Consider the following 14,274-nt stretch of genomic DNA (forward strand, 5'->3'; position numbering starts at 1 on the left):
AATGGAACCTGCTGACATACCCCAGCTTTTAGTTAATCAGGAGGCTAGAATGGATGGCTTGGACCACCGTATGGATCAGTTTGCTCAAGCCTTACAGACCATACTGGCTCGTACTGCACACTTGCAGCCTGCCGTCCAGGAGGTGGCTGCTGCTGTGCCCGAACCCATTGCCACTCCAGTACCCGTTCCTGCTCATGTAGTCCATATGACACCGCCACAGCGCTATAGTGGTGACCCAGCTTTGTGTCGTGGTTTCCTCAATCAAATTGACATCCATTTGGTAATGAATCCACGTTCCTATCCCACTGACAGAACTAAAATTGCCTTTTTGATAAACCACTTGTCAGGGAGAGCTTTAGCATGGGCTAATCCCATGTGGGAGAATGCTTCCCCAATGTCCTTTGCAGACTTGTTGACCGCATTCAAACGCACATTTGATCAACCCGGTAGGGTTGCTTCTGCTGGTAAAGCTCTGCTTAGGGTCCGACAGGTTAACAGATCTGTAGCGGATTACACTATCGAATTCCGCACTCTAGCAGCTGAGGTGGTTTGGAATAATGATGCCCTCGTTACAGCCTTTCAGGAGGGTTTGGCTGCTTACATCCTGGACGAAATAGCGTCCAGGGAATTGCCTGTCCTTCTGGATGATCTTATAGATTATATCATCCGTATTGATAATCGTATTAGAGAGAGACGTAGTCAGAGGCGTATGTATACACAGATGTTACCTGCTTTACCCAGTACTGCGTTACTGGCATTACCCCCTTCTAGCCAACCTCCCCCTGAAACCTTGCAATTGGGTGTTACTGGGTTAACTGAGGTAGAAAAATCATACCGAAGAAGGGAAGGGTTATGCCTTTACTGTGGGAAAAGGGGACATCTTCTAAGAACCTGCCCTGAATTGCGGGGAAAACTGCAGCACCCAAGGCCTATCGAGGGGTCGGCCTCGGGTGTTATGTCGTTTACCCCTCACGTCCCCATTACTAGACCGTTTATTACGGTTACCCTTTTTGTTGGTAATACTACCGTGATTACCAAAGCCTTGATAGATTCAGGGGCTGCTGACAATCTTATGGATGAGAGTTTTGCTAAAACCGCATCTTTGACTCTGATCCAAAAGGTCACTCCCTTGGCTGTGGAGGCCATAGATGGTAGACCACTGGAGAATCCTCTGGTGACCCATGAGACCAAAGAACTGGTTATGTCTGTGGGTGCCTTGCACAAGGAAAGATTGTCCTTTCAAATAATCAACTCCCCTACAGCCTCTGTCGTTTTGGGCTTCCCCTGGTTGGTTAAACACAATCCGATGATTGATTGGGGTTGTTTGGAGATTCTCTCCTGGGGGAAATCTTGTCAAAGGGAATGTATGACTCGTGTTTGTCCTGTTGGCTTGCTTAATGTACCCACAGCCAAACCACTTTCTGTTTATGTTCCTCCTGTGTATGCAGACCTAGCTAAGGTGTTTGAAAAAAGGGAGGCAGATAAACTACCCCCGCACCGTGAATATGATTGTGCCATAAACCTCTTACCTGGTACTATGCCGCCTAGGGGTAAGGTATACCCTCTTTCTGAAAAAGAGAACCAGGTAATGGAGGAGTACATACAGGAAGCCTTAAGTAAAGGTTTTATCAGAAGGTCCTCCTCTCCTGCTGGGGCTGGTTTCTTTTTCGTTGCCAAAAAGGAGGGTTCTAGACACAAAGTTATGGTTATAACAGATCATAAGAACCTCTCCTATATAGCTGATGCTAGAAGGTTGTCCGCCCGGCAGGCTAGATGGTCTCTATTTCTTTCACGCTTCCAATACGTGATTACCTATAGACCTGGTTGCCGTAATGCCAAAGCTGACGCTATCTCTCGACAGTATGAACCTCTAGAATCTGTTAACCCGACCCCTGAACCTATTGTACCTGCGTCTCAGATAATAGCTGCTACCCGTTTGGTTGTTTCGTCTCTTGTTCTTGATAATATTAAGACATACCAAACTCAAGCACCCCCTGAGACGCCTGTTGGCAGACTATACGTTAAAGTGAATGACAGAAAGAAGTTATTAACTTTATTTCACACCGCCAAAACTGCTTGTCATCCGGGGGTTACCAAGACTTATAAGGGCCTCCTTCAACAGTTCTGGTGGCCTTCACTCAAGCGAGACGTAGTGGATTTTGTGCAGGCTTGTCGGGTCTGTACGCAGTGTAAGTCCCCTAATGTGAGACCCCAGGGTCTCCTGATGCCTCTATCGATACCCAAGAAACCATGGACCCACTTATCCATGGATTTTATTGTAGACCTTCCTCCTTCCGATGGTCAGACAGTGATATTAACTGTGACGGATAGGTTCTCTAAAATGGCGCACTTTATTCCGCTTAAGAAACTGCCTTCTGCGATTCAGCTTGCTCAGGTGTTTGCCAAGGAAGTGTTCCGCTTACATGGGGTACCTGAGGATATTGTATCTGACAGGGGTCCTCAATTCGTCTCTCGGTTTTGGAGGGGTTTTTGTGCTGAGATGGGGGTCTCCTTGTCGTTTACTTCCTCCTATCACCCGCAATCTAATGGTGCAGCCGAACGTGCTAATCAGTCTGTGGAATTGTATTTGCGCTGCTTCACTAATGCGCACCAGGATGACTGGTCTCGCCTCCTTCCGTGGGCTGAATTTGCCAGGAATACGGTGTCTCATTCGTCTACTGGCTTAAGTCCTTTTGAGGTTGCTTATGGGTTTCGGCCTTCCGTCCTTCCCGGTGCGTTCTCCGACAAGGGAATGCCCGCTTTGGACCAGCACCTCGCCTCTTTGCGGAAGATGTGGGATCAGGTCCATGTTGCGCTGTCCCGTTCAGCGGCTGTTCAGAAGAAGTTTGCTGATCGCCATAGGGGTGCGGCCCCTTCCTATGTTCCGGGTGATAGGGTGTGGTTGTCCTCTAGGAACCTCCGCCTCAAGGTTCCCTCGATGAAGTTCGCTCCCAGGTTCCTTGGTCCCTACAAGGTGTTACGTAGGGTTAACCCCGTTTCCTACTCCCTGGACTTGCCCTCTTCCATGCGCATTCCGAACACGTTTCACGTTTCGCTTTTGAAGCCCTTGCTTTGCAACCGGTTCTCTCGTCCCCTCGGGCGGCCTGTTTCCCCTCGCGCTGTCCCCTGTGATGTGTACGAAGTGGCTGCCCTTCTCGACTCTCGTGTTTCTAGGGGTCGGCTGCAATATCTGGTGGATTGGAAGGGGTACGGCCCTGAGGAGCGATCTTGGGTTTCGTGCTCTGATCTGCACGCTCCCTCTTTGGTCCGCTCCTTTCATGCCCGGTTTCCTTTGAAGCCTTCTGCTTCCCGCCCTCTGGGCAGTCTTCGAGGGGGGGGTAATGTCAGGATCCCGCGGGCGGCTGCAAGGGGAGGCTGCAGTCCGATCGCGGCACTCACCCTCCAGCCGTCCGCGGTCCCCTTCTCCACGTGGGTTCGGCGAGCGGCATCCCTCCAGCCTCGGATGCCGCCCGCGTCTTCCTCCACGCCCCCCAGCGGCAGCATGCATGACGCTGCACGCTGGAAGACTGTCCAAGATATGTCACGCCGGGGTCAGTCACCTGACCCGGCATTAAAGGCACAGTGCCTCAATCACAGTGGGAGGTTTAGATATCTCCCACGTGTGATTCTTAATTCTGATTGGAAATTATCCAATCAGAATTAACCTGATGGTTTAAATACTTACCTTTCCTGTTCCTCCCTGCCCTGTTGTGGTCTTTGCTTTATAGTATTGATTCTGAACGTGTGTTTTCTGGTTACGTACTCTCTGGCTTGTTATACTGACTTTGTGACTTTCTCCTACCCTTTGACCTCGGCTTGTTTCTCGTTATTCTGTTTTCTGGTTCCCCTTACTCGGCTTGTCTCCTGACTATTCTGTGTGTGCTTAGCCCGGCCACTCTAAGGACCGGTAATGCACACTTTCTGTGTGTGTGTCTGTGTGTGTGTTAGCGTGTTGGGTTCCCCGAATCGTGACAATTCCAAAGTCCTGAATCTACAACTTTAGCGCTTCCAGAACCTATGCAGATAGGCAATACTCGTCTCTCAGAAGAGGAGAGACAGTACAGGAGAAAGGAGGGGTTGTGCATGTATTGTGGAGCAAGAGGTCACCTACGCCTAAACTGTCCTAACCGCCCGGGAAACGCTCGCACCTAAGTTCCTCTAGAGGACAGGCCCTGGGTGTTTCTATCTTGTCCTCTATACATGACTATAAAGATCATAGGCTTCTACTACCTGTTTCTTTAGCTTGGGAGAAGGGAGTATTAAATACTATGGCGTTGATAGATTCCGGAGCTGCTGAAAGCTTTATTGACCAAGTCTTCGTCACTAAACACTCTATCCCATCCCAGCTAAGGGATACACCCTTGGCCGTTGAGGCCATAGATGGTAGACCATTATCTGAACCTGTTATTTTTCATGAGACCATACCTGTTAACTTAACTGTTGGTATCTTACACGAGGAAGGTATATCTTTCATGCTTATTTCATCTCCTTCTGTTCCAATAGTCTTGGGGTATCCTTGGCTTAAGAAACATAACCCCATTATCGATTGGGAATTGGGTGAAATAGTCTCTTGGGGTCAAGGTTGCCAAAGGAGGTGCTTACAGAAGGTCTCACCGGTTTGCGTAGCTGACACACTGGTTAATTCTACCCAATCTACAGACTTACAAATACCACCCCTATACCTGGATTTAAAGGCAGTCTTTGATCCTTATATATCCTTTATCTCCTTTATCTACTAAGGAGAACCTAGTCTTAGAGGAGTATATTCGTGAGAACCTGGACAAGAGATTCATTAGGAGATCCTCCTCCCCTGCCGGGGCCGGGTTCTTTTTTGTGAATAAGAAAGATGGTACATTAAGGCCTTGTATTGATTATCGGGGATTGAATAAAATAACTATTAGAAATGCCTACCCGATTCCTTTGATTACTGAGCTCTTTGATCGTTTAAAAGGCTCCAAGATTTTCACCAAGTTAGATCTCAAAGGGGCGTATAACTTGGTGAGAATTCAACAGGGAGACGAATGGAAAACAGCTTTCAATACCCGTTACGGGCACTATGAGTACACGGTAATGCCTTTTGGTCTCTGTAATGCACCAGCAGTATTTCAGGACCTGATTAATGAAGTTCTTAGGGAATTTCAACATGATTGCGTTATTGTATATCTGGATGATATACTTATACACTCTAGTGAGATTGAGACTCACCACAGACAAGTCAGAAGGGTATTGCGCAAACTTCTACAACATGGATTGTACTGCAAATTGGAGAAATGTAGTTTTGACCAGTCTCAGATAAACTTTCTTGGGTACGTTATTTCTGGGGACGGGTTTAAGATGGATCCGGTTAAACTCCAGTCTATTTTAGATTGGCCATTGCCCAGGGGACTCAAGGCCATTCAGAGGTTTATTGGATTCTCCAATTATTATAGGCGCTTCATTAAAGGATACTCGTCTATTATTGCGCCTATTACCAATAAGACTAGACAGGGGGCTGACACTAAGACTTGGTCTACTGAAGCTCTCGTTGCTTTCAAAACACTCAAGGATCTTTTTGCTTCAGCACCGATTTTAGTTCATCCTGATACGTCTTTGCCTTTTCTACTCGAGGTAGACGCCTCGGAGACAGGTATAGGTGCTATCTTGTCTCAAAGATTAGGTGTGGATAAACCGTTACATCCATGTGGTTTTTTTTCCAAGAAATTGTCTGGGCCTGAAAGCAGATATGACATTGGTGACAGGGAACTATTAGCGGTTATTATGGCTTTAAAGGAGTGGAGACATTTATTGGAAGGGACCTTGCACCCTGTTACTATTTTGACAGATCACAAGAACTTGTCCTATATTGGGGAAGCCAAGCGCTTGTCCGCCAGGCAAGCTCGTTGGTCCTTATTCCTCACTCATTTCAATTATGTGCTCACTTATAGACCTGGTTCTAAGAACTCTAAGGCCGATGCTTTGTCTCGCCAACATGAACCCTCTACTATATCTGATGCGGTTTTGTCCTCTGTAGTTCCCAAGTGCAATATTATCGCCAACACGAATCTCAGGATACACTCCGCGTTGCTTGCCGAGATCATGAAGGTACAGCATCTGGCTCCCAGACAGGCTCCCGGGGCACGGCACTTCGTTCCTCCTGAACTCCAACTGGAACTGTTGCAGTGCTTTCACAACAGCAAGGTGGCTGGGCATCCTGGCATACGCAAGACGTGTTCCTTGATTTCTAAAGATTTCTGGTGGCCTTCATTACGTAAGGATATTAAGGATTTCGTCGGGGCATGTGAAGTCTGTATGAAGACTAAGCAACCTCATACGCTTCCTTGTGGGCTCTTGCACCCCTTGGAAATTCCCGAGAGACCATGGTCCTGTTTGGCTATGGATTTCATTGTCGATTTGCCTATTTCTAAAAGACAGACTGTTATTCTCACGGTGGTTGACAGGTTTACTAAGATGGCTCATTTCGTGCCCTTACCTAAACTTCCGTCTTCTCCCGAATTGGCTGAGATATTCGCGAGAGAGATTTTTCGTTTACATGGTATACCCTCCGAAATTGTCTCTGATAGAGGTTCCCAATTTGTTTCCCGTTTTTGGAAATCCTTTTGTTCTCAATTGGGTATCAAATTGAATTTCTCTTCTGCATATCATCCCCAGTCTAACGGAGCTGCTGAACGCACCAACCAAAAGATTGAACAATATTTGCGTTGTTTTGTTTCCGAACACCAGGACGATTGGGTCGGTCTGATTCCTTGGGCGGAGTTTGCACACAACAATCTCGTTTGCGATTCGACTCGTTCTAGCCCCTTTTTCATGAATTATGGCTTTCATCCTCCTATTCTTCCCTCAGTTTCCCCTTCCCAAGGGGTACCGTCGGTTGATGTCCATGTTGCCAATTTGAGGAAGTTGTGGGATCAGACTCGACAAATTCTCCTTCATAATTCCACGTTGTTCAAACAACACGCAGACAAGCGTAGAAGGGCGGCTCCGGTTTTTGCTCCAGGGGATAGGGTATGGTTGAGTACCAGAAACATTCGCTTGAAGGTTCCCTCTATGAAATTTGCGCCTCGTTACATTGGTCCTTACAAGGTTCTGACTCGACTTAATCCTGTTGCGTATCGCCTTGCCCTTCCACCTGGCTTGCGCATTCCTAACTCCTTTCATGTTTCCTTGTTGAAGCCTCTAGTTTGTAACAGGTTTTCCTCCGCTGCACCCTCCCCTCGCTCTGTTCAGGTTGAGGGCCAGGAGGAGTATGAGATCAACTCCATCCTCGATTCTCGAATTTCTCGGGGGAGGTTACAATATCTTGTGGACTGGAAAGGATATGGTCCTGAGGAGAGGTCTTGGGTGGTCCAGGAGGAGGTGCATGCTCCTCGCCTCCGCAGGGCTTTTCATTCCCGGTTTCCGTCTCGTCCCGGTTCCTTCCGCCCGGTGGGCGTTTCTGAGAGGGGGGGTACTGTCAGGGTACCTGTTGTCTCTACCTCAGAGGAGGTGAGACACTTAGAATTCCGCCCTCTCAGAGGGGCTGACTCACTCGTTCCTCGCAGTCCTCTCGGCCGTTTACACGCCGGACGCCTCTGATCCGCCTCCTTTTATGACGCGGCTCTAGTAGCCGACGTCATGACGACTATCCGTTCCGACCTGTCAATCAAGTCCTGAGCACGAATCAGGACTCGTCGGGGGCGTGATCATCTATTTAGAACCAGGGTATAAAATAAGGTTTTGTGTATTGGTTCATTGCCCTGTCGTGGTTCTAGCTAGTCTAGTCACTCAGCGCTCTTATTTCTATTTGTCTCTTTGGTTCTGACCCGGCTTGTATTATTCTACCCTGCTTACCTCTATTACCCTTTTGACCCGGCTTGTCTCTCGTTTACCTGCTCTCTCGTTCCCTCGACCTCGGCTTGTCTCTAGACCATTCTTTGCTTACTCCTTACATTAGTCCGGCCATTCTAAGGTCCGGTATACGTAACTTCTCCTGTTTGTACTCTGCGTGTTGGATCCCTGTCCCGATCCTGACAATAGGAAAGCAAGAAGACAGGAAGACAGCCACTAGAGGTTGGATTAACCCTGCTATGTAAACATAGCAGTTTCAGAGAACATCTGAAGGGTTAAAACCTGGGGGACCTGGCACCCATACCACTTCATTTAACTGAAGTGGTCTGGGTGACTATAGTGTCCCTTTAGGAACGTACACTGCCAAATTAACAAGCTTTGGGTATTCTGACATCATAATTTAAGTTTTCAGTGAGGAAGACAATGTGGTTATATGAACTAATTTCTAGTAGGAAGTTGCATGAGGCCATGTTCCATGTTCCTTTTGTAGCCATTGGGTCCTCTCTAAAATATCATGGGAGGACAGTTTTGACTCTTGACACAGGGTTTATAAATCACTGTAATTTGTACAACCTATTAGTACAATTTATTCCATAATATCATAAATTGACAATGTGTACAAAATGAGAAAATATTGAATGAATAAAATGAATAAATTCCTGAAAAGGATTCCAAACAGGTATCAACGCCCTGTCCTATCCCGTTGAAGGGTTTCCATGACTTGTCCAATTCCAGCAATGGATTTTCCAGACCTGTCACATTTTAACAAAGTTACCAAGGACCTGTCCTAAAAATGATTCTCATGATCTGTCCTTTCCCAACAAAGGATTCTTAACACCTGTCTCGTTCCAATATATTATTCCCAGGATGTGTCACCTTCCAACTAAGGATTCCCAACAACTGTCCCATCCCAACAAAGGGTTTCCAGGACTTGTCCCATTTCACCAAGGGATTCCAAAATGCTGTCCCATGTCACAACAAATGATTACCAGGACCTGTCCCATCTCAACAAAGCATTCCAAGCACCTGTCCCTTCTCAATAAATGACTCTCGAGACTGCTCCCATCCCTTCAAAAGTTTCCCAAGACCTGCCCCATGCCTACAAATGATGCCTATAACATTTTACATCCTAGCAAAAGATTACAGGATACGTTTACATTTCTACAGAATTCCAAAGCCAGCGTCTGTGAATAGACACGAAGGCATCCAGCCCTGTAAGCATTTTGAGAACCAGAGCCCATCCCATCAACCAATAGGGTATTGTTAATTTACTGCATATGGGTGAGGAGAGAATGAAAATTGATCCTGGTGATTAGAATGTCCTGGGGACCAATGCTAGTTACTTTATTTCTTTACATGGGCATTCCTTATGATGTGCTTGACTAAAATCTCTGAAATGATTCCATATTTGGACGTTAATACATTTCTGAAATTTTCATTGCAATTTGGTTTCTTTTTAAGCAAGCCTAAATTGCCCAAAATTAAATAAACTAATTTGAATTGACCTGAAGAATTTGCAATTATAAACGTATGGCCAAAATAGATCCATTTCAATTCAATTTCAATTTAAAATTTGTAGTTTTGTTTTAACCCTTTACTTAATCAAAATAATTGTATGACCCTCCTACAGGCAAAGATTTAAATTTAAAGAAATTGCTCAATTTTTTTAGTTTAATTTTTTAGCCATGCTTACCTAGCAGTTAACCTCTTCACTGCTGAAAGCAACAGAGATGCATAGTATGCTGTTTCATTCTGATAGTTTAGCTAATGCAAAATATCCTATTTCACAGTGACATCCAGATCTAGCTGTAGAAACAAACATGCACCTTTCTAATGGCCAACAGTAGACATTAATTAATTATAGAGTTAGTACGAAGGCCTAATACCATATTCTATTTCCATCAAAGTCATCTTATAAATGAGAGAACGTCACTGCTCGACGTCATAGCCACGGTTTTACAGATCATTTCATTTTTCGCCCTACTACCTAATTAGGCTTCTTCTACAAAGCATTGTTATCAAGGATATTAATAAATATGGGCAAACACGTCAATTTAAACCATGCAGGAACTTTTCACCCGTCTCAGTTAACAAATTTAACCCCTCGCTCTCTATAGGACTTTGTTACCCACAGGAGAAAAATGTGATATGATAACATTATACAAATATATTCGAGGCCAATACAAACCATTGTGTGGAAATCTATTCACAAACCGGACTTTACATAGGACACGAGGTCATGCGTTTAGACTAGAAGAAAGAAGATTTCGTCTAAGGCAAAGGAAAGGTTTTTTTACTGTAAGAACAATCAGGATGTGGAATTATCTGCCTGAAGAAGTGGTTTTATCAGAGTCCATACATATGTTCAAACAGCTACTAGATGCATACTTGCAAAAACAGAATATTAAAGGATATAATCTTTCAATGTAGGGTAATAACTGCTTGATCCAAGGATAAATCTGACTGCCATTCTGGGGTCAAGAAGGATTTTTTTTCCTAGCTTGTTGCAAAATTGGAAGTGCTTCAAACTGGTTTTTTTTTTGCCTTCTTTTGGATCAACAGCAAAAAACAAATGTGAGGAAGGCTGAACTTGATGGACACAAGTCTCTTTTCAGCTATGTAACTATGTAACTATGTTTCCATCCAGTAGTGAAATCATTCACCCACTTGTTATGATGGCAAACAGCTTAGTTGAGGAAAAGAAAAGGTTTGACAAGTTTCCAAAATAATAACATGAATTTGATAAATTGACAAAGTGTTCCTGAAAATATATGTATATTACAAGATGGCAGTTTAAGGAAAGTTAACTGGTAATCTGAGACACTCCAGTTCTTGAGATACACAACTCCCAATATTACTCCCAAATTAAAATGGGACGTGCAGTTTACGGCCAATGTATAGCCAGAGTTGTAATTTCTCTGAAGGAGTTTTTAAAACCATCATCATGTTTTCCATTAACTTTGCTTAAATACTCTGGTACTTAAAGGAACACTATAGCATTGGGGAATTAAAGCCTGTATTCCTAACGCTATAGTGCTCCCATTTTTATTTAAATTCAGGGCCCCCACTAAATCTAAATAAAAATTGTAATAATATGTAATCCTTTTTTCCAGTGCTGATATCTAGTCCATGCAGTTGCTTGATCCGCCTCCCCTGACATCACACAGATGCTTCTAAAACATCCAATCTAATGCTCCTAATTATTTTTAGGATTATTGGGGACAATAGCGCATGCGCACCAAACGCTTAGCTCCTTCAATGAAATGAAGGATTGCTGTGAGACTCGAGTTTGCCTGTTAGTAAGGTAAGTCATCATCTTGCTTTCAAGAATAGATGCCCAAACTCGAAAAAACAGTGAGGCAAGAAACCTATACACAGAAAAGACATATTACCCGAACTTAGAGTGGCCGTGCTTAATGTATATGGGATATATAGGATATAGAATAGTCAGATCCTGGCCTAGGTCAGGATTGGAGACAGATGAATAAATGAGTAAAACAAACACCTAAAACAGAGCCAGGATTCAAGGAAACCAGAATACAGAATAAATGATTAAACAGAGCCAAGTCAAGTACCAGAAATACTAAGGATAAAGAAACGGGCTAACAATAACCATGACAGGGCAATGATGAGAGGTCACAAGGGGCTTTATATGGGTCCTGTGACCTCTGATTGGCCTGCATCACGCGTGACACCAATATGGATGCGACCCAAGTTGTATGAGCAAAGAGCACTGGCAGGGCACCCACACAAGGTGCAGGCTGCGACTTGAATAAAGGTATGGGAATTGCCATATCGGAAGAGAGCGCCCAGGACCGTCGGAGTACGCCAGGCTCGCAGAGCAGATATGACATTTGTATCTTTTCATCATTCTATACAAACATGTAGTTATATCATTTTAGAAGACAAGAGTTATTGTAAAAAAGGTTTGTTTGGTTTCTTCCAGATATGTCACCTATGTATCAATCACGGGTTCTTAACCTCAGGGTCAGGACGCATAAATTGGCCGCAAGTTGATCCCCACTGGTTGTAACAAGCTCACCCAACGTATCCAGGCCCAAGCAACTGCTCACAAAACGTTATTTAATGCAGCTTCACTGCCTTCCCCAATGAAAAGGAGAAACCTCTATCACAAATGGAAGATTTAATGAAGTTCTTCATAGAATTGATTTTTCTATTAAGCATGTAAAATGTGAAAATGAGTCACCAAACTTATTCTAGAATTAAAGAATGGGTAAACAAGTTAATTCTAAAAATGCAATGTGGGACACTGATGATGGATGCAAATAAATTATTATACATGATCTGCCCAGTTCTTAGTATTGGTAGTATTACATTTTAGTGTTCTGTGGAGGTCAGTATGCACTCAGTACATATCTAGCTATGCTTTACGTTCAGGTGCTTCTCTTCAATAATATAAATGGTATTTCAAATTACATTTTTAATTTTTCAAACTGCTCACTTTTGTTTTTCTTTGATTTTTTAATTTTTTTTTTATTTCACCTGTCTCAGACAGTGACACAAATGTATTATATTAAGATTTTAGACTTCTAAAGTGTTAGACCCTGTATTATGTATACTACATAATATACAACTGATGCACTAGGAGTACAGCTTGGAGAAAATGTATGGAGGGAGAGTAATGTACTGGGTTATTATATTTACTAAACTGCAGAATTGTGCTCTGTTCAGTATGAATTCATAGGTCAAAATATACAAAATGAAAACATTACCGATTTTAGAGAATTTTAGCAATTTAGCTATTTTGACATAAAAATTGAAGTTGAACTTTCAACAATTTGCTGTTTTTTGAAAAACCCTAGCCATTGCCAATATTTTTACACACTACTGTACTACTAATGCAAACAGGGTAACTCCTGCAAAGAGACAGTCTACACACTGCAGCACTGCCCATAGTGTCAACAAATGGTTAAATTCTAAGAACTGTCATTCAGAATGTAACCAAAGTACCTGTTACATTCGATTCACCCATTCAATGCTGAGAATGAGATAGATGCTGCTGTCTCTATATATGTAGTCATGTTAACTCCTGCACATAGATTAACCCCTGTACTGCCAGGAAGGACACAGATCTCTAACATAAGAGCAGATGGACAGAGAGAAGACTGATTGGATTAATACAAACATTATCATTAACAGAGCATGGTCTTCTTTAACCCATAAAAACCTAGGATCCACAACACAGTTGAGAAAAAAAGGACAAAAATAAAAATATTTAAATACATGAATTAATTAGATAAAAGAGCAAACAAATAAATATATTCATCAGATATTTTATAAAGATACAATATAATGGGTAGACAAACATACCATACTGTGTGGAACATATTAACCCTTGCAATCCTTAGTGGGGTCCCTGTGGAATATTCTATGTAATAATTTGATCATAAATATACATATATTGTGGGTCACTTACCTCAAAGTCACATCCTCCCTGTGTCAGCAGCCATTGCAGGCTGGACAGGTTACCGGTGGCCGCAGCGTCGTGAGCAGGGGTAGCCCCATTCCTAGCCCTACAGTTGCCCTCGTACTGCGCCTCATCCACTAAGTAGCGAAGGCAGGCGAGTTTGCCCCCCCGGGCAGCGTGATGTACAGCTGAAGCCCCCATGGGATCCTTCAAGCCCTGATCTAGCTGGCCCTCAGCATGGAGGCTCCTGAGGGTGTCCAGATCCCCCAGCCTGGCAGCCTGCAGAGTCCTGTCCAGGGTCATTGTGGAGAGGAGAGCTTTACACTAGCACAAGCCCAGCAAGAGGCCATGGACCATCATCCCAGCTCACTAGCAGAGCATCACCCTCAGCCAGCCTGTCCTAGGCATGATAGGATCTCTCAGCAGTAACACTTCTCTCACTCAGCAGGAAAAAAAAACAAGTCCAAATAGTTCCTTTCAGATTAACTATACAGCTGCCAGCCCCACATATCCAGGAAAGCAACTTCTTAATTCGTCCATAATTGAGTAGATGTCTACTACAGCATTACCTAAAATGATGGGGGCAGCATGACGGGAAGCCCCTGTCTCTCAGCCTACAAATAGGTGGGCTAATACTATGAGAGCAGTTTGAGTAGAGCTTTCTAGTTTTGGCACATGCCTTGCCACTCCCAGCACTCCCAGTGAAGCTGTCTTGGGTGGGATAATTCTCCTTTGCAGCCCCCTTGATGGAGGTTTCTGAATCCCTTGCCTCTTAGTTGGTCTCCAGACTGCTGTCCCTCCTCCTCTGCCTCCTCCTCCCCCTCCCCTTGTGGCTGGGAATGAGAAGGCTGCCTAAATGAGTTTAGCCTCTCTAATCCATCCTACAAAACTCTCATCCACCTGTTGTTACTGTCACAGTTTGTCACCAGCAGCAAGATGTAACATTAGTAATTCCCTAACTACTAGATCTACAGAGGGGATGATTATACAATGTATCACTCAGCATTGAGCCACATTATGTA

At 44.1% G+C, this 14,274-nt stretch overlaps 2 protein-coding genes across 2 annotated transcripts in view; one reads left to right on the forward strand and one right to left on the reverse strand.

Annotated features, from left to right (window-relative positions):
- Positions 1 to 13,708, reverse strand: part of ESPN (espin) — a 223,353-nt gene extending 209,645 nt beyond the window's left edge. Inside the window, exon 1 of the mRNA XM_063436450.1 lies at positions 13,262 to 13,708. Within this exon, the coding sequence (XP_063292520.1) occupies positions 13,262 to 13,555 (294 nt within the window). The 5' untranslated portion in view covers positions 13,556 to 13,708. The remainder of the gene's footprint in view (positions 1 to 13,261) is intronic.
- GPR153 (G protein-coupled receptor 153) overlaps positions 10,057 to 14,274 on the forward strand; it is a 506,259-nt gene continuing 502,041 nt past the window's right edge. The window contains exon 1 of the mRNA XM_063436452.1: positions 10,057 to 10,067. The gene's annotated coding sequence lies outside the window, so the exon portion shown is untranslated. The remainder of the gene's footprint in view (positions 10,068 to 14,274) is intronic.

This window comes from Pelobates fuscus, chromosome 11 (genome assembly GCF_036172605.1).
Source record: "Pelobates fuscus isolate aPelFus1 chromosome 11, aPelFus1.pri, whole genome shotgun sequence".
In the NCBI taxonomy this organism is placed as follows: domain Eukaryota; kingdom Metazoa; phylum Chordata; class Amphibia; order Anura; family Pelobatidae; genus Pelobates; species Pelobates fuscus.